Here is a 19,203-nt window from a genome sequence, read left to right as displayed (position 1 = left end):
AATGGTGCATTTTGTTTTGTTTTGTTTTTTTAATATTTCTACAGTACGTGATTCTTCCAGAAATGTTGACCAAAAATAACTGAATGTCAGTAATACTCCTGTCCACCACTTTGCATTTTTCCACTGGTGGACGTGCTGGTGATTGGCAGACGGATAGAGTGTCGTGTCTTGGTTGTACAGTTGTTGGGCCTCCTGCCTCTCCTTTCCTGACCCCGGTGTTGTTACCTAGCCTCTAGCTCAGCTGTAGGTCACCCAGAGATGAGTCAAAGGGATGAGGACACAAGGAGGGAAAAGCTCTGAGTTACCGCCTTTGGGCTCGGCATAATCAGAAATCAGAAAAAGAGGAGCAGGCACAATCCTGTGTTTGGATCAGCATTTCCAAAGATTGCCATGCCCGCAAGGAGGTGATATGGTAAGATGGGGTGCAGAGGGATGGGAACGTGCATTGAAAGGTGAGAAAAGCATGAATGTGAATGGAAAAGAGGGAAGAAGTAAGGGTGGGACAGAACTGTGCCATGAGGGGAGGAAAATGCCAGGGGCTGGGGGGACAGGGGACAGACCAGGACGACTATCCGAGCCATGCCATGCATTCCACGAGGAACAATGGGAAGAGATAAATCCAAAGATGCAATGATTTAATTTTATTATCTTTTTGGAAAACTGAAGTCCCTTTGTTCAAAACAAAGATATATTATGAACAATCTGCTTCACAGATAGGATGTATATATTCAGAATCATAGAAGTCTCAGAAAATTTTGAGAGAAAGATGTGAAAACTTTTGTAGGTTTTTGTTTTTGTTTTGTTTTTTTGAGAGGGGGCTGGTAGGGAGGAGCATAAAGTCTAGCTACATCGGGTTTCTAAGATAAGTTTATGGTCCCTGGCTTCTAGCCCTGATTTGTTGCTGATATGTTCCTGTCTCTTTTCTAAGTCTCTGTTTCCCTTTCATAAAATTAGGATAAATTAACCTTGCTCTCTATATAAATCTTAACCCCTTTTTGCTTTTCAACAGGAAGTTTGAGAACCCAGCTTATAAAGTACTCTAACTTGGGGTGCCTGGGTGGCTCAGTCTTTAAGCTTCTGCCTTTGGCTCAGGTCATGATCCCAGGGTCCTGAGATGGAGCCCCGCATTGGGGGCTCCCTGCTAAGCAGGGAGCCTGCTTCTCCCTCTCCCAATTCCCCTGCTTGTGTTCCCTCTCTTGCTGTGTCTCTGTCAAATAAATAGATAAAATCTTTAAAAGAAAAATAAAGTATTCTGGGGCGCCTGGGTGGCTCAGTCGTTAAGCGTCTGCCTTCAGCCTAGGTCATGGTCCTGGGGTCCTGGGATCGAGTCCCACATCGGGCTCCCTGCTCTGCAGAGAGCCTGTTCTCCCTCTCCCACTCCCCCTGCTTGTGTTCCCTCTCTCGCTGTGTCTCTCTCTGTCAAATAAATAAATAATTTTAAAAAAATAAAAAATAAAATAAAGTATTCTCTTTCTTCTAATGCTCTTTCTTACCTCATCATTATCAATCACTATTCCTTTCTCAAGTTTAACTGAGCTGGTTCCTGGAATGTTTGATTTGCTTTGTTGAAACCTAAAAAAGAAGCAGAATATCCAATTGTATTTTCTTACTCTGAGGCCTGGTCTTTGGCGTGTTCTCAATCTCCCTCAATGAAGTTTGGGAGCCTGACTTAGAAGAGCCCAATTTGGGGGATCACTAATTGAATATATACGTAGAGTAAAGAATAGGATTCATTATCCAGCCTGCATGTTGGGGGAAAACAAAACTTCAGTTTGAAAAGTATCCTTAAAGACCACCTACTATTTTGAATGCCTACCTGCCTACTCTTCTCTGCAGGGAAATGACTCTACCTTTGCCAATAACTGATTCCATGAGAGGGATATTATTAGTGGGAGTTCACAACTGAATACACTTCACAAATTTGCATGTCATCTTTATGCAGGTACCATGCTAATCTTCTATCATTCTAATTTTAGTATATATGCTGATGACATGAGCACAAATTTCCAATTCTTAATGACCATGCTTGGATTACTGGCTCCCTCTTGTACCTAACCATATCTAGGTTTCTCTATCTAGAACTAAGATGATAAAATCATCAATGGCAAATATCCTCATACTCTGTTCTTTCTCTTACTTTTTGATCCCCTACCCAGATACCAGTTCCTTTTGGAGAAAAGAGGGAGACAGACGTTACAATATTTAGTAAGAAAGTATTTTAGATTCCTTGACTAATTCTACTAAACCCATGTAGTGCCTAAACATAGTGAAAGATGCTCATCCATAAGATTGGGTTAATGATTAAAAGAAATGGCCTGCTTCCTCCTTGGAGATAGTTCCTATTTAGGTATTCACCTAGCTTACATTAAAGTAGGAGCCTGGGACTACTTGAAGTAGACCTCTCTCCTCTAAAAAATGAGGGTGGCAGTGCAAGGACCAAACTAAGAAAAGTAGAAATAGCCAAGATATGTAGTTGGCAAGTCAACAGCTGTAGGGTGGTACAAATCATCCCGAATCCAGTATCAAGTCCCATCCAAGCATGGCTCACTTCCATCTGTTGCTGCCTACGAACTTCATCATTAACTCACGCCAGAGGTCTTAAAAAATAGTCTCAAGGGGATCAGGTGACACATTGGGGGTAGACCAAAATAAGTTCATCCCCAGTTAACATCTTAAAGTTGGTACCCTTTTGATGTGTCCTATTACCTTAAGCTATCTCATAATAATATACTATAATCTTTATTATAGCACTTTTCAAAATGCTTCTTTATTATTTCAAAGAGAGCACAGGATCCCAGATACTCTTTTTTAAGGCCAATTTAAGGCATAGAGCTGTGGGAAAAAATGTTCCTTCAGTCCAGCAGTGTCGACAAGGACAGTCTGGAGCTTTCCTTTTGATAATGCTACTCTAGTTGCTGCATGAAACACACACCAAGATCTGGGTTTTGGCCTGAGGACAGTCAGTCAATTAGAACATTTTTAATGAGAGTCTACTCTGAGGCTAGACCTGTTCAAAGTGATATGGGCTCCCATCCAACTAACCAGGCCCGACCCTGCTTAGCTTCCGAGATCAGACGAGATCGGGTGCGTTCAGGGTGGTATGGCCATACTACAACATACGTTTGTATAAAATGGTATTCATAACTTAGTGGGGCAAACAAAACTACACACTTGGTATGTCCCTTTTGGCCCATTGCTGTTCACTGCTAAGTGGGCCAATCCGAGGTAAGTATTCACCCAGAGGCCAAATTCAATGCCTCCAAAGAGTCCACGTTCTGCAGGGGCTCAATTCAATCCATTCCTTCCTTAGTGCACACCATGTGCCCAGCCCCGTTCTTGATCCTGTGTGGGAGAAAGAGAAGACTGGTAGGTGTTGTTGTGAATGCAGAATATGCACTAGACATGATGACCTTTGTCCTCAAGAACTTAGGTGGTAAATGGTGGGGTGGAAGGGGTGGGGGGAGAGGAAGTGACCATTAAATTTGAAACAAGAATGGCAACTACATGCTAATATATTAGGGAAGTCATTTCATCTCTGGGGCCTTGTAAAAATGAAAAGAGTTAACCAAATGATTTAAAGATAATATTCTAATTCCTTTAGACAGTGGTAAGATTTCCCTACATTAAGACCTGAAATAAAATTGACTCATGGGTCAGTCATGGGAGAAAGTTGGAGAACAACGGTGCTTTCATTTATCTCCCCTTTCAATACAACCATGCTCCCATATGTTAGGCCTGTGAAGCTAGGGAAAGTGTGTGTATATGTGGATGTGGGGAGAGGGTGGCAAGGAATTGCTACATTTTTTTTTTATATATAGACAATTTAAAATGGAAGCTAAAAGTTGATGATGTACAAGCCACCATTTAGAGAAGAGAGGTCAGTGAGGCTTGGAGGGACATTTCCTAAAAGATGTGGAGCTTGAGCCATGACCCTGTAAGATGGTGTGTGAAGTCACCTACCTAGAAGGTATTTGTTGTTGTTGTTCTAGGTAGTAAGACATAAAAGTGGATATAGGTAGGATGGGATCGAATTATGGGGGTCTTGGCAATTAAGTAGAACTTTGATAGACCTATCAGCCCAAGCTCCTATAAAGCCTGCGGGTTTGGAGGAAAGATTGTGTTAGTGTTGACAGTGCCAATAAGTGATTGTTTAAGGTTTATATCTAGTTTGATTGTCTAGACATAAACCCTAAAGACAATTGTCTAGAGTTTATGACTAGACTGAGCTAAACTCTGAAAATTCCCTCAAGGGGAGTAGATTAATGAGCTTTTCAGCCTTTTCTCACCTTTAGTTTACTGGAATCGTGAGTCCAATTCATGTGTATATTGAAACTACAATAAATAGAAGCCATCAAACTGGGAGGTACAAATCTTGGGCTACCTTTTTGCCACCCAGGGTGGAAAAAACAAAATCACACAAACACAAAAACCACATCCGAAACAAAAAGAGAAAGATCTGGTGTACAATACCTTAAAGGACATCAGGAAACCCTATTTCATTGAGGAAAGGGAGATTCCTTGGCACCGAAACTTTCCATTTTGAAAGTGTCTTATTATTTTCTTGATTCTGGAGAAGACACAGGAATTTGTGATGAACGGGCAATCTAGAATGCTGGGGTGTTCTATGTTGGAGTCAGCACAAAGATAAACAAGATCTGCTCCAATTTGTTTTTCTAACCTATGACTTCCCTATACACACCCTGACATTGTCACCATATTTTAATCAACCTCTACTTTAACCAATGTTTTCACCCTATTCCTCAAATACAGTGCACTTTCTCTCTTATTCCCCATACTTAAAACCCTCTCCCCACCTCTTCAAACCATTTGAATCCTCTTCTTTCTTTATGTTACTACTGAGGTGTGTCCTCTTCAGAGAACACTTTCCAGATAATCCAATCCCAATTCTAGCCTGCAGGCGTGTGTGTGTGTGTGTGTGTGTGTGTGTGTGTGTACAATTCTATAGTAGCTTGTACATTCCTTCTGTGCAGATGCTGTTTGCTTCCTAGGCAGTAAACATCTTGAAAGTGATATGTGGGGGCACCTGGGTGGCTCAGTCAGTTAAGTAGCTGCCTTTGGCTCAGGTCATGATCCCAGAGTCCTGGGATCAAGTCCCACATCGGGTTCCTTGCTCAGCGGGGAGCCTTCTTCTCTCTCTGCCTGCCACTCACCCTGCTTGTGCTCTCTCTGACAAATAAATAAATAAAATCTTTAAAAAAAAAAGTGATATGTGAATTTTATATACATTTGTTCCCCCCACAGTGCTTTGTATATAAGGGATTCAAAAATCAGCATTTGTTTATTTCAATATATTTATTGGCCATTTATGATATGTTAAGCACCGGCTTAGGCAATGGGAACCAAACACAGATCAGATATAGACCTTGACTTCAAGGACCTCACAGTTTAGCCAGGAAGAGAGACAAAAAAAAAAAGAGTTCAATGTAACAGATTGCAATGCCTATATCAGAGATTTGTTCAGATGCTGTCGGATCAAAGAGGAAGAGCACTAAACCCTGGGACATTTGGAACTAACATCTAAACTGAGCCTAGAAAGGTGAGTGTGAGTTAAACATGTAAAGAGAAGAGAAAATGGGCATTTGAGAAACAGGCAGCAACACAAGCAAAACCATGAGAATAGAACAAAGCATGGCTTGTATAGGGGAACTGCAAATAGCTTATGCCTAGAACATAAGATTTAACAGAAACGTAGCAGGAGATGAAACTGGGGAGGAAGCCAGGGTCCAAATCCTAGAGTGTAGTCCCTGATAGAAGCTTGTAGGTTATTCTATGAGTAATAAAGAGCTATTGAGGGATTTTAAGTCAGGAGATATGTTAAACGACATATATTTTAGAAATATGAAAATGGTGGCAGTGTGAACCATAGATTAGAAAGACAGGCCTTTGAGAAGGCTATGGTACTAAGGAAGGAGTGAAAAATTGTTAAGAGTCACAAATTTGTGCTACTCACCTCTTGTCTCCTAGCCCTGGATGACTTATCCAAAGATGGCCAACTAGATTCTCTTTACTAGGAATCTGAGAGTTTGATAAAGACATAGAGAGATGGGGGCACCTGAGTGGCTCAGTGGGTTAAGTGTCTGCCTTCAGCTCAGGTCATGATCCCAGAGTCCTGGGATCGAGCCCCGCATCGGGCTCCCTGCTCAGCGGGGAGCCTGCTTCTCCCTCTCACACTCCCCCTGCTTGGGCTCTGTCTCTCTCTCTCTGTCAAATAAATAAATAAAATTAAAAAAAAAAAAAGACACAGAGAGATAAGGATGATTATAACTGAGTTGTCTTATGCAGAGTCCCAGGCAGAAGGGCTAAGCTCCACCCACTGAGGTCCCCAGAACTGCAGCAGATCCAGTCCTCCCTGAAGCATAGGACTTCAATTCTGTGAGCTTTCCCGATAGCTTTTCAAATATCCTCCCCCATCCTTTTTCTTCTGAAATTAGTCAGAGTTCATTTCTGTTATTTGCAACAAAAACAACCACCTAAACCGATGTAGGCTCTAAAGCCAGCTAGCAGCACTGAAGAGGGATAAATGAGGGACATCTGAAAGATATTAGGATGATACAGTAATAGGACTTGACCACAGGCTGCTGGATATAGTCACATTTTTAGCTTGAATCTTTGAGTGAATGGAGGTGCAATTTACTAAATTAGAAAATGAGGGAGGTAGAGTGGGTTTGGGGGGGATAAATGATGAGTTTTGGTTTGGGTTGGTTGAATATGAGGTACAGGTAAGGATTTTGTCTAATAAATGGCTTAAAATATGGGTCTGGAGCTCAAGAGAGCAGTTTGGGATAGAGTAACCCATTTGGGAGACAGCCTCAAGTTCATGTGCTAATGGAAACCGTGGGAGTAGATGCGATCAAGCAGGAGAAATGATGAGCTGAAAACACTAAGACACAGGACAGAGCCCTGGGCGACACAAACACCAAAGCAAAAGCATCCTGAGCAGATGTACAGAGAACGCTGAAAAGGAGTGGCCAGAGGTTGGAGGAGAACCAGGAAAAGATAGCCATGGAAATCTTGGAAAGAGACAGTACCATGAAAAAGGGAGAACCTCTACCTTACACCAGCATCTAAACTGCAACTTTTGAAGGCACAGGAAAGGATTTTTAAAACTCACAAAAGTTGCCAAAGCTTAATAAACAATCCAGTGCTGCTGATTATAAGGCAGATAAATCTAGATGGAGAAAGCCTACTAAGCTGGAGTTCATGGCAGAGCCGGGATTTGCTGGAACAAGCAGAGACTGTCTGAGAGAAGACAATGTGAACATGTCACACATTCTCCACTGATGGTCTTCTTTTTCAGACATAGGGGCTATATCAACCAAAACTCAGGTCGATTGTCCCTTTTTACAGGACCTAAGAGTGGGTCCCTCATCCTTTCACCTCCACAACTTTTCACAGCCAGATGGAGGCCTCACAGACAGGGTAACAGCTGCGTAGTGAGGGTGGGGTGCCAGGGTGACACAGTGCATCCTGGAAGATGGGACCTTAGGAGCAAAGAGCAGCGAGTGAGGACACCAGGCAGGGAAAAGCTCTTTGCGGAACCACTGTCTTCCTGTCCTCCTATTTTGAATTGGTAATAAAATAGAAACATCTACCCCTTTGAAAGTATTGCTATGGTAGTATCCACCCTTCTTTCCTTATACAATGAAAAAGTAGTGGCCTGGGTGCCTGGGTGGCTCAGTCGGTTAAGCAGCTGCCTTCAGCTCAGGTCATGATCTCGGGGTCCTGGGATGGAGCCCCACATTGGGCTCCCTGCTCAGCGGGGACCCTGCTTCTCCCTCTGCCCCCCCCCCCACCGCTCGCACTCCCTCACCCTCTCTCTCAAATAAATAATTTTTTTTTAAGAAAAAGTAATAGCAGATAGGGCTGAGCAAGGGTAGCTTATCCCATTCCTGTCTCTTCCTTTTATAAACAGCCTGCTAGCAACATGTGGTAAATAATCCGGGGAGGCTCTTCCTTTGTCAGGAGACGCCCAGTGTTTATCAGTGACCAGGTATGTCTTTCCAGTTCACGGGGATGTATTAGGAAGCCAAATTTATATTCAGATGCCAGCCATAGGTCTCCAAACTAGCCTCTAGCAAACCAACCAACCAACCAGCCAGCAACAACAACAAAAAACCTCTGGTATTTTGAACTCATCTGATTCTTGCATGTTTTTATTAATTGCTTGTAGGAATTATTTATTAATTCAACGAGCAATTTATTAATTGCCTGTAGGAATGTTTAGTAGCTCAAGTACTTCCACAGGGGCCTGGCTGCAGTGAAGCCTGCGACTGCCACGTTAGTGTTCCACATTGGTGCAGACACCAGGAGATGGGGGGCGTCTGGGAGGGGGCTGGGGGGGCCCAGAAACTTATCTCCTCACAAAAGCAAAAAGGAAAGCCTGCTAGAAACTAGAGACTGGGCAGGGCGTTTTGCCTGGCAACCCGTCTTCCATCCGTGGGCAGAGGGGGCCTGGGATTTATAAATTCATTCATCTCAGCTTTGACCAACACCAAATCTGAACAGAACTAGCATTATTCAGAGATGAATGGATGGAAAATGATTTTCAGAGCTAATGAATTTTATGAGGAGGAGAATGTAGCAGCAGTAATAGCCACTCTGGCTTAAATAGGGAGCTAAGAAAGACTGCCAGAAATGGAGATATATAAGGAAGAGCTGGGAATTGGGAATCTGGGCATTCAAGGCCATGAAATTTTGTAGATCTATTTGTAGATCAATCTATTGATCTATCTATTTATTTATTTGACAGAGAGAGAGAGCACAAGTAGGCAGAGCGGCAGGCAGAGGGAGAGGGAGAAGCAGGCCTCCCGCTGAGCAGGGAGGCCAATGCGGGGCTCGATCCCAGGACCCTGGGATCATGACCTGAGCCGAAGGCAGACGCTTAACGACTGAGCCACCCAGGCGACCCTGTGTGTAGATCTATTAAAAATATACTACCCAAAGCAATCTACAGATTTAATGCAATCCCTATCAAAATACCAATAGTATTTTTTACAGAACTAGAAAAAATAATCCTAAAATCTGTATGGAACCGCAAAAGGCCCCAAATGGCCAAAGCAATCTTGAAAAAGAAAAACAGAGCTGGAGGTATCCCAATTCCAGATTCCAAGTTATACTACAAAGCTGTAGTAATCTACACAGCGTGGTCCTGGCACAAAAATAGATCAGTGGAACAGGATAGAAAGCCCAGAAACAAACCCACGATTATATGGTCAATTAATCTTAGACAAAAGAGGCAAGAATTGTCTCTTCAACAAATGGTGCTGGGAAAACCGGACAGCTACATGCAAGAGAATGAAACGGGACCACTTTCTTACACCATACCCAAAAATAAACTAAAAATGGATTAAAGACCTAAATGTGAGACCTGAAAGCATAAAAATCCTAGAAGAAAGCCCAGGCAATAATTTCTCTGACATCGGCCACAGTAACTTCTTTCTATATATGTCTCCTGAGGCAAGGGCAAGAGAAGCAAAAATAAACTATTGGGAGTACATCAAAATATAAAGCCTCTGCACAGCAAAGGAAACAATCAACAAAACTAAAAGACTACCTAATGGGAGAAGATATTTGCAAATGACATATGGGATAAAGGGTTAGTATCCAAAATATATAAAGAACTGATACAACTCAACACCCCAAAACCAAATAATCCAGTTAAAAATGGGCAGAAGGCATTTCTCCAAAGAAGACATCCAGATAGCCAAAAGACCCATGAAAAGATGCTCAACATCACTCATCACCAGGAAAATGTAAATCAAAACTACAGTGAGATATCACCTCACACCTGTTGGAATGGCTAATATCAAAAACACAAGAAACAACAAGCAGTGGTGAGGATGTGAAAAAAAAGGAACCCTCATGCACTGTTGGTGGGAATACAAACTGGTGCAGCCGCTGTGGAAAACAGTTTGGAGGTTCCTCAAAAAATTAAAAATAGAACTGCCCTATGACTCAGTAATTGCACTATTGGATATTTACCCAAAGAACACAAAAACACTAATTCAAAAGGATATATGCACCCCTATGTTTACTGCAGCATTATTTACAATAGCCAAATTACAGAAGCAGCCAAATGTCCATCAACTGATGAATGGATAAAGAAGAGGTGGTATACATATACAATGGAATATTATTCAGCCATTAAAAAAATGAAATCTCACCATTTGCAACAACATGGATGGAGCTAGAGAATGTAATGCTAAGCGAAATAAGTCAGTCAGAGAAAGACAGATATCATATGATTGCGCTTATATGTGGAATTTAAGAAACAAAACAAATGAACAAAGGGGAAAAAAAAGAAACAAACCAAGAAACAGATTCTTAACTAAAGAGAAAAAACTGAGGGTTACCAGAGGGAAGGTCGGGGGGGGGATGGGTAAAACAGGTGATGGGGATTAAAGGGTACACTTACCATGATGGGCTCTGAATAATGTATAGAATTGTTGAATCACTATATTGTATACCTGAAACTAATATAATGTTGTATGTTAACAATACTGGAATTTAAAAGCTTTTTAAAAATATGGGGATATCTACTCACAAGAGAGAGTAGAAGCTGTCTCTCTATTTTGAGTTTTGTTTTTTTTTAAGATTTACTCATTTATTTATTTGAGAGAGAGAGTGAGCAAGAGAGAAGGAGCAGAGGGAGAGGGAGAAGCAGGCTCCCCGTCAAGCAGGGAGCCCAACGTGGGCTCCATCCCAGGACTCCAGGATCATGATCTGAGCCAAAGGCAGAGGAAGACGCTTAATCGACTGAGCCACCCAGGCGCCCTCTATGCAGAACTTTCTTTTCTTTCTTTTTTTTTTTTTTTTAAGATTTTATTTATTCATGTGACAGAGAGAGAGCACAAGCAAGGAGAGCAACAGGTAGAGGGAGAGGGAGAAGCAGGCTCCCCGCCAAGCAGGGAGCCCAACATGGGCTCCATCCCAGGACCCCAGGATCATGACCTGAGCTGAAGGCAGACACTTCACTGACTGAGCCACCCAGGCACCCCAAACTTACGTGGAACTTTCATTCAATTTAGCACTAGAGTGTCAGGGATATAAGGAGCACAGAAGAAACAACAAAGGGAAGAAAATTGAGAGCTTTAAATATACAAGGTAGACAGTAAGAGATAGAAGGTGGTCTCAGGAAAAGTTCCGTGACTGGAGATGCATTTGAGTTCTGATAAAAGAAAGAGGTCCCTGGGACCCTGATTTCTCTCAGTAATTTAGGTATCAATAAATGGTATCTGTTGGGGATGCCTGGGTGGCTCAGTCGGTTAAGCGGCTGCCTTCGGCCCAGGTCATGATCCCAGGGTCCTGGGATCGAGTCCCACATTGGGCTCCCTGCTCGGCGGGAAGCCTGCTTCTCCCTCTCTCTCCCTCTGCTTGTGCTCTCTCTGTCAAATAAATAAAATCTTAAAAAATAAATAATAATAAATAAAAAAATAAATAAATCTTAAAAATAATAAATAATAAATAAATAAAAATAAATAATAATAAAAATAAATAATTATAAATAAATAAATAAATAATAAATATCTGTTGCCACAGACTCATATTTATTTGTTTATTGAGCAGATATTTATTGAACACCTGCTATGTGCCAGGGTCTATTCTAGTTTCTGAGGATATAGTAGTGAACAAAACAGACAAGAGTCCCTGTCCTCTGGGGGCTTACATTCTGGTTGGGAGCTATATGTAATTGTGGTTTATACCTGCTCTGGGATGTCTAACAGGCATCCCAGACTTGATAGGTTCAAAATGAGTCTTGATTCTCCCTCCCCTTCAAAAACTCATTTCTGCCTCAGTCTTTCCTATCTCAGTAAATGGCATTGCCATTCATTCTGTCGTTGAGGCAAAAAACTTTTGAAGTTATCCTGATTTCCTCTCACTCCCTCAGTGACACACACAATCTACCCATCCTCAAATCCTATATGATTCCATGTTCCACATATATTCCAAATCTGAATGCTTTTCAACCACCCTGATCCAAGCTCTGATCCTGTTCACTTTGGGCTGCCTAAACAAAACTGAAGCTTTCTTGGAGATGAGTCTTCTTTGTGGAAGAGGGAATAAAAGAGAAGTAATGTTCGGGAGTGAACAACACATCAGGCAGAGATTAGACTGCACATCAGCAGCTCTGATCAGCTCCACTTCCCTTAGGAAATCCTAGGCATTTTATAAGAAAGACTTCAGAATGATCTTTCTCAGGCCCTTAGGAAGCATCCATGAGCTACAGCCTAAGTATTCCATTTCCCTGAGTTTGCAAGCTGGGCCTGCTTCACTTATGTCCTCGTGAACACTTAGTTAATCCCAGAGACAGTGAAAAAGACACACAGGAGAAGAGGAAAGAAAGAAGCAAATGTATTTCTGTAGATAGATCTTTTTTTTTTTTAAGATTTTATTTATTTATTTGAGAGAGAGAGAGCATGAGCAGGGGGAGGGGCAGAGGGAGAGGGACAAGCAGACTCCCCGCTGAGCAGGGAGCCCGATGTGATGTGGGGCTCAATCCCAGGACCCCAAGATCATGACCCAAGCTGAGGGCAAATGCTTAACCAACTGAAGGGCCCAGGTGCTCCTATAGATAGATCTTTTAAATGTAAAAAAAAGATCACAGAAATTTCCACTTAAAAACTTCCTATTACACTTAAAATAAAATCCAAACTTCTTGCCAACAAGACTCTGTGATTCTCCCTGCCCCTCCCAAACTTCATCTCCTGCTAGTCTCTTCATCATGTCAACGACTCTCGCCATCTTGGACTTATTGCTATTCTTTGAACATGTTAAGTCTTTCCCTTTCAGGGCTTCTGTTAATTCCATTCTCTGGAACACTCTTCCTCATGAACTTCCTATGACTTTCTTCCTCACTGCATTCATTTTTCTAGGCTAGTGTTCCCTTAGAGGAGAGACCTTGGTTAACCACACCAAATAGGTACTCACTCCCAGTCATATTCTATCTCTTCATTATTCTTCAAAGCCCTTATATTTATCTGAATGTATATACTTGTTCATTTATTATCCATCTCCTTCATGAGAATGTATGCTCCAATGTGGCAAGAATTTTGCATGCTTGGTTCACTGCTGTATCCCTAGTGCCTGGAAGAGCAATACTTGGTACACAGTAGACACTCAGCAACTATTTGTTGACTGAAAAAGTGACTGACTCAACTGAAAAGTTCCACGTAGACTATGTGAGATTTTGGGGGTTAATTTATAAACATTGCTTGTGGTACTCGACAGCCATCCCAAACTTTCTTCCTTCTAATCTTGTTTTAAAGAAGAAATACTAGGGACGCCTGGGTGGCTCAGTCAGTTAAGCGTCTGCCTTTGGCTCGGGTCGTGATCCCGGGGTCCTGGATCAAGTCCCTTATCAGGCTCCCTGCTCAGTGGAGAGCCTGCTTCTCCCTCTCCTTCTGCCCTCCTCCCCCCCACCCCCCTCGCCCTGCTCATTCGCACTCTTGCTCTCTCTCTCAAATAAATAAATAAAATCTTAAAAAAGTAAAGAAAGAAAGAAGAAATACTAGGTGCAAGGAAATATCAGGGTGGAACCTGAATCAAGAGATTTATAAGGCGTCTCCACAGCCTCTCTGAGGGATTTTCTTACCTACCCATGCTCTGCTCTGTGTGCTCAGTTTGGCCTTGATATATCCATTAGTTATGACCCGATTGCATTATGAAGACCGTAGCAGTATCGAGATGACTAGATAAGAGGAAGAGGCTCCTGCTTACAAGAATACAATAATACCGTCTCAAAGGCTGAACATTCACTCCAGGAAGCCTGCCTCTGCTATGTCTCCATTTAGGAGTCAAGCTGGACCAGAAATGATGGAAGGGTCCTGATCAGCAGGTAGGGCCAACCTACTGGGTGTTTCAGATAAAGAGAGAACTATGTCTTGAGAATGTTAGCTTTAGAAATGACAGAAGGCCACCCCGGACCTATCAGCAGATGAATGAAGAAAGGAGGAGGAGGACAGATCTGGAATGTCCAAGCTGGTCTTCTATAAAAGAAAAGAAGAATGTTCCTTTGATTTTATAGCTGGACCTAACTGCTTTTACATTTAGGGACTAGGCTAGGGAAGGGTTGGGAGGTGTTTTTGATGGTAGATCTGGGAAAATGACTAGGTCCCAGAGAGATTTAACGTGAGAGGAAAGGAATGGTATTTGGGAACAATTTGGAATTACACCCCAAGAGGGAGCCTAGATACAGGAAATTATTGAAAGTCGCCCTCTGATGGTGACAGCTAGAAAGTCCTTAATAAGAAGAATGGGGGCGGGGGTGGGGTGGGGAGAAGGGTACTTCACTTTGATGATTCCTGGAAATAAAAGCTTTGGGAAAGAATAGTTCAGGAATCCATTAGCAGATACAGAGGAATTTTGAGTTTTTAGGACCAGTTTAAATATGAGCCAAGGTACTGACTTGGAGTTGAGGGAAACAATATAGCTAAATAGGTATTGGAAAGCTGATCAAATTAGTAGTTATTACATTATTACATGTTGTTTGGGTGTTCAAATTCCTAATTGGGGATGTGAAAAAATAGCCTCTAAATCGTGACTAAAACAATGTCTGAGCTTTATATAACTGGATCTGCAAGGAGTTCAGTCTATTTCCCCAGTGCCTGCCCTCCTTAGCCTTTATAAATGTCCACACATCTTTGAGTCGTTTCTAATATGCTGGAGATTGGGATAAGGGGTAGTCCTCCCTTCTTCTCTCTTACTGCATAGGCTTAGGCAGCTACTCAACACATACAGACTTTAATGTTTGCCTGAAACTTCACCCTGGAGATGATCCATTTGACAAGTTGCTAGAGTTAGCCCAGAGATACCCTCAGGAAATCTAGATTCTGTGTTGGTCCATAAGCACTTTTGGAAATTCTCCTGAGAAGTTTCATAACGAGATTTATAAAAAGGAAAAAAAAAAACTATACACATGCACTATATCAGATTAAAACCTTAACCCAATCAAAACCTCAATTAATATAGGGGGAAATATCTACACACAGAAGGGAAATACATTATCCTGTCAAAAGCTGTTTGGTCAGTGATACTTCAAGTCACACAATTAAAACATCGAGGGGTCCCTGACTGACTTAGTCTGTGGAGCATGCGACTCTTGATCTGAGGTTGTGAGCTCTAGCCCCACATTAGGTGTAGAGATTACTAATAAACTTAAAAAAAGATAAACATCTAATGACACTACTTTTTTTAATATTTGGAAAACCTCGTATACCTTTTTATGACCTAATTTAGTGAGTCTAACATGTTCCTTAGGAAAAAATACAGTATCTAATTTCCCAGAAGGGCTTAATAGTAGATTAGATACTAACGAAGAAAATATTAGTAAATCTGATGACATAATAAAGGACACTATCCAAACTGAAGCATATAAAGAAAAATGGCTGAGAGAAATGAATAAAGCCTCAGTGACCTGTAGGACAATATCAAATAGTCTAACCATGTGTAATTGGAGGCCCTGGTAAGGAGAGGGAGGGTATCTGAAGAGATAATGGCCAGAAAGTTTCCAAATTTGGAGAAAAATAATAATCTGTGGATTCAAGAGACTACAAATGCAAAGCAGGATAAATAAAAACAAAGTAAAACTGAGGCATATTATGCTCAAATTTCTGGAGACCAGGGATGCCTGGCTGGCTTAGTTTGTAGAGCAATTTTTGATCTTGGGGTTGTGAGTTTGAGCCCCACCACTGGGTGTAGAGATTACCTAAAATCTTTAAAAAAAGGGATTCGCCAGTGGCACCTGGGTGGCTAAGTTGGTTAAGTGTCTGCCTTTGGCTCGGGTCATGATCTCAGGGTCCTGGGATCCAGCCCACATCAGGGGCTCCATCTTCTCCCTCTCCCTCTCCCTGCCGCTCCCCCTGTTTGTACTCTCTCTCAAATAAAAAAAAAATCTTTTAAAATAAAATTAAAAATAAAATTTAAGAAAGGGATGTCTGGGTGACTCAGTCAGTTAAGTGTCTGCCTTCAGCTCAGGTTATAATCCCAGGGTCCTAGGATCGAGTCCCACATCGAGCTTCTTGCTCAGCGGGAGCCTGTTTCTCCCTCTGCCTGCCACTCCCCCTGCTTGTGCTCTCACTCTCTGACAAATAAATAAAATCTTTTTTAAAAAATATTTAAAAAAGGTTAAAAATTATCTGAAAACCAGTGATAAAGGAAATGGGGCAAAATGTACACAATTGTTTAATCTAGGTTAAGGGCAGATACTATTCTTGCAAATTTTCTCTAAGTTTTAAATTCTATTAAATTGAATAGTTACCAAGAAAACAAGATGGAACCAAAATACTGGTCAATAGTAGGGAAAATAGTAGGGGAAGTTCAGACGTGAACAGTCTTCCAAATGCTGTTTGGGAGGATAACATATTTCTTCACTTTGTAAGAACTGCATGTTGAAATTTTAAGAATTACTAAAAGAATATACAGATATATCCCACAATATTCTTGTTTGTTAATATTGTAAATGCTTCCTTGCTTTTAAATGCCAATTTTATAAAAGTATATCTCTCAATACAAATGTCTTCCGTTGTTTATCTAAGAAAAATTCATATTCATGTCCACAAAACTCAATATTACTTTGAAAATATGTATTTTAAAAATATGCAAGTAATAATTTGATTTGCATTCCAAATACAGTTAGCAGAATGTTGAAATCATACGTAGTCATTTTATAAAGCACAAGTATTGACAAAGGAACATGCATTTCAGATGTCACTGGTGTTGAGAGATCAAATTATTGCATCAAATCAACTGTTTAGCAATTATCTCGGTTCTGATCAGAAAGCATTTGCAAAGCATTTTTCTTCCTAACACGATGATTTTTCTTCCTAAATGATAGGTAGGCATTTTAGTCATGTTTTAAGAACTTGATCAGGATATTTTTGTTGACATAAAACCCATTATAATATTTTCATTTAAAATTATAAAAAATACACTCCTGCTTAACATTTTTTTTTAAAGATTTTATTTATTTTTTTGACAGAGACACAGAGAGAGAGAGAGGGAACATAAGCAGGGGGAGTGGGAGAGGGAGAAGCAGGCTTCACGCTGAGCGGGGAGCCCGATGCCGGGGCTCGATCCCAGGACCCCAGGATCATGACCTGAGCCGAAGGCAGACGCTTAACGACTGAGCCACCCAGGCGCCCCCCTGCTTAACATTTTAAGATAGAACATCTGGTGTGCAGGAAAGGATTATTGACTCAAATAGGATGTACCAAAGAAGAAACTGAATAGGAGGAAATAAAGAAAAATTGATGCAATATAATTCAAGAAAGGGAAAAGAATAAAAGCAGAGGCAAAAACATGGTAAATTGAAAACATGAAGTTAAATATTAGAAATAAGCCCAAATAAATTAATATTCAATAATAAATATAAATGGGTTAAGCTCACCTATGGGAGAGAGATTCTCAGGTTGGATTTTAAAAATCCAGCATGTACACTGTTTACTTAGACACTTCTGAAATATAAAAATACAGAATGGCTGAAAACAAAGGACTGTAGCGCATGGAGAGAGTGTCTTGCTCACACTCTTTTTCCTATTTTTAAATCTCCTCTACTTCTACCTACTTTGCCTCCTGTACCATCATATCTCTATATTACAGGTAATGTCTAAGAGGTTCCCCTGCAAAATAGATCCACTAACAGAAGCTTAGTGATACCCAGGTGAATTTAGGTAGGTGTTGGGTTATCTTGGCTAGGATTAAAAAAAAAAAAATACTAGAAGGTTTCATCTGACAGGCCGGCAAAATACCTTCACCATCTTGCTGCAAGTGTGTCTATTTTGCTGGGACTGGATCCTACCAACTTCATTTTTCAGATCCCCTTGCTAGCTTGCTTCTGGTTAGGTTCTGCCAGCTGGTGCCACATTTAGGAATTGGAAAGTAGAGGAGGGAAGAAGTTTCCAGTTTCCAATTTGAGCCTGCATACCCTTCAGCTCCAGCCTCCAGCTTTTTCAAGAATTCCCAGCAATAGCCTCACTATGCTCTGTCAGGATATAAGTAACAGCCAGGCCCACCATACTCTTTTATCCATTTGGCCATATTCCCTTTAAGTGGGCTGGGCAGTCTGTGCACTAGCAGTGAAGTATCCTCTTCTCTAGGTTCTGGTAATGTCACATCTTCCATTTTGTTCTTCTAGCTCTAGCAAGGATAACTTCTTCCTAGAGATATTAATCTCTGAATTACCTCAGCCTCTCTTTGTTTTTGCTTGTTCCGTGTTCCAACAACTGTGTAACCATTTACCTCTATTAAATACCCTTCATTTGAAATATCAAGCATGGTTTCCACTTTTCTGACTGGACCCAGACTGATACAAAAATTTTGATCCTTTCACCATCCAAAAGAATAGTATGCTTGTCCAGGAAGTATCCTAAAAGCCTTGTTAAAATTCATGTATGCCAGGGGGTGCCTGGGTGGCTCAGTCGGTTAAGTGTCTGCCTTCGCCTCAGGTCATGATCCTGAGCCCGCCATGGGGCTCCCTGCTTGGAGAGCCTGCTTCTCCCTCTGCCTCCCCCACCCTCCGCTCCTACGCTCTCTCACTAGCTCTCTCACTATTGCTCTATCTCAAAACAAAACAAAACAAACAAACCTTAAAATTCATGTATGCCAGGAAGTGGGAAATATGAGGACTTTTACATCAACGTATCTTGTAAGGGGTCCAGTTTTGGGGTATGTGAGGATGTCTCCTTCCAAGTAAAGGACCAATCTGCCTTAACCCTAAGAAAAAGGCACAGTACTTGGAGGCAACAAATGACACATTTGGGTGTGTTGTGTCGACAAATTCAACAGGTGACTCTTGGAAAACTGTCGAATTTGAGTGGAGCCCAAAGCAAGAAGTTCAGTTTGCAGTTCAGACTGCAAACAAGAAGTTCTGTCACTTGGCTTTTATGATTCAGTGATCCAATGATGCTAAAAGGTCAGGATGATGAAAGGAGCTTGTGTGGAACCTTGGTAATGGGATCACATTAGTGACTCCCAGGGAAAAAAGCCATGTCCTTGTGGACATGTCCAAGTCACTATTCTTCTTATGAACCCACGTTATAATTTCTTTGGGATATATATCCAAAACTAAAAATGCTGGATCATATGATATGCATATGTTTGTCTAATGTAATTTGTCAAAGAAATACTAGATTGCTCTCCCTAATTGCTTATTCAGTCTGTTTTCCCACCAGTAGTCCTGGAGTTTCC

The 19,203-nt window shown here is 41.3% G+C and overlaps 2 protein-coding genes and 1 non-coding gene across 8 annotated transcripts in view; all 3 read right to left on the bottom strand.

Annotated features, from left to right (window-relative positions):
- Positions 1–19,203, bottom strand: part of COPG2 (coat protein complex I subunit gamma 2) — a 273,829-nt gene that overhangs the window by 92,614 nt on the left and 162,012 nt on the right. The window lies entirely within an intron of this gene.
- The window catches only part of TSGA13 (testis specific 13), an 88,931-nt gene that overhangs the window by 9,800 nt on the left and 59,928 nt on the right, over positions 1–19,203 (bottom strand). For 3 of the 6 annotated variants that reach the window (XM_081799646.1, XM_081799645.1, XM_081799650.1), the window contains 4 exons: positions 17,405–17,471; positions 4,471–4,567; positions 3,172–3,342; positions 1,494–1,572 (listed from right to left, as the gene is read on the bottom strand). In XM_081799646.1, coding sequence (XP_081655772.1) covers positions 1,494–1,572; positions 3,172–3,194 — 102 coding nt within the window. In that variant the 5' untranslated portion in view covers positions 3,195–3,342; positions 4,471–4,567; positions 17,405–17,471. The remainder of the gene's footprint in view (positions 1–1,493; positions 1,573–3,171; positions 3,343–4,470; positions 4,568–17,404; positions 17,472–19,203) is intronic. The other 3 variants (XM_081799649.1, XM_081799648.1, XM_081799651.1) reach the window with 1 other exon arrangement.
- On the bottom strand, positions 1,898–2,000 carry LOC115939386 (U6 spliceosomal RNA). The gene has a single exon (XR_004074204.1). It is a non-coding gene; the product is annotated as a U6 spliceosomal RNA (small nuclear RNA).

This window comes from Leptonychotes weddellii, chromosome 12 (assembly GCF_054177405.1).
Source record: "Leptonychotes weddellii isolate Sample4059 chromosome 12, ASM5417740v2, whole genome shotgun sequence".
In the NCBI taxonomy this organism is placed as follows: Eukaryota; Metazoa; Chordata; class Mammalia; order Carnivora; family Phocidae; genus Leptonychotes; species Leptonychotes weddellii.
The sequence above is the reverse complement of the archived record's forward strand: the minus strand, read 5'-3'. Positions and strand labels throughout refer to the sequence as shown.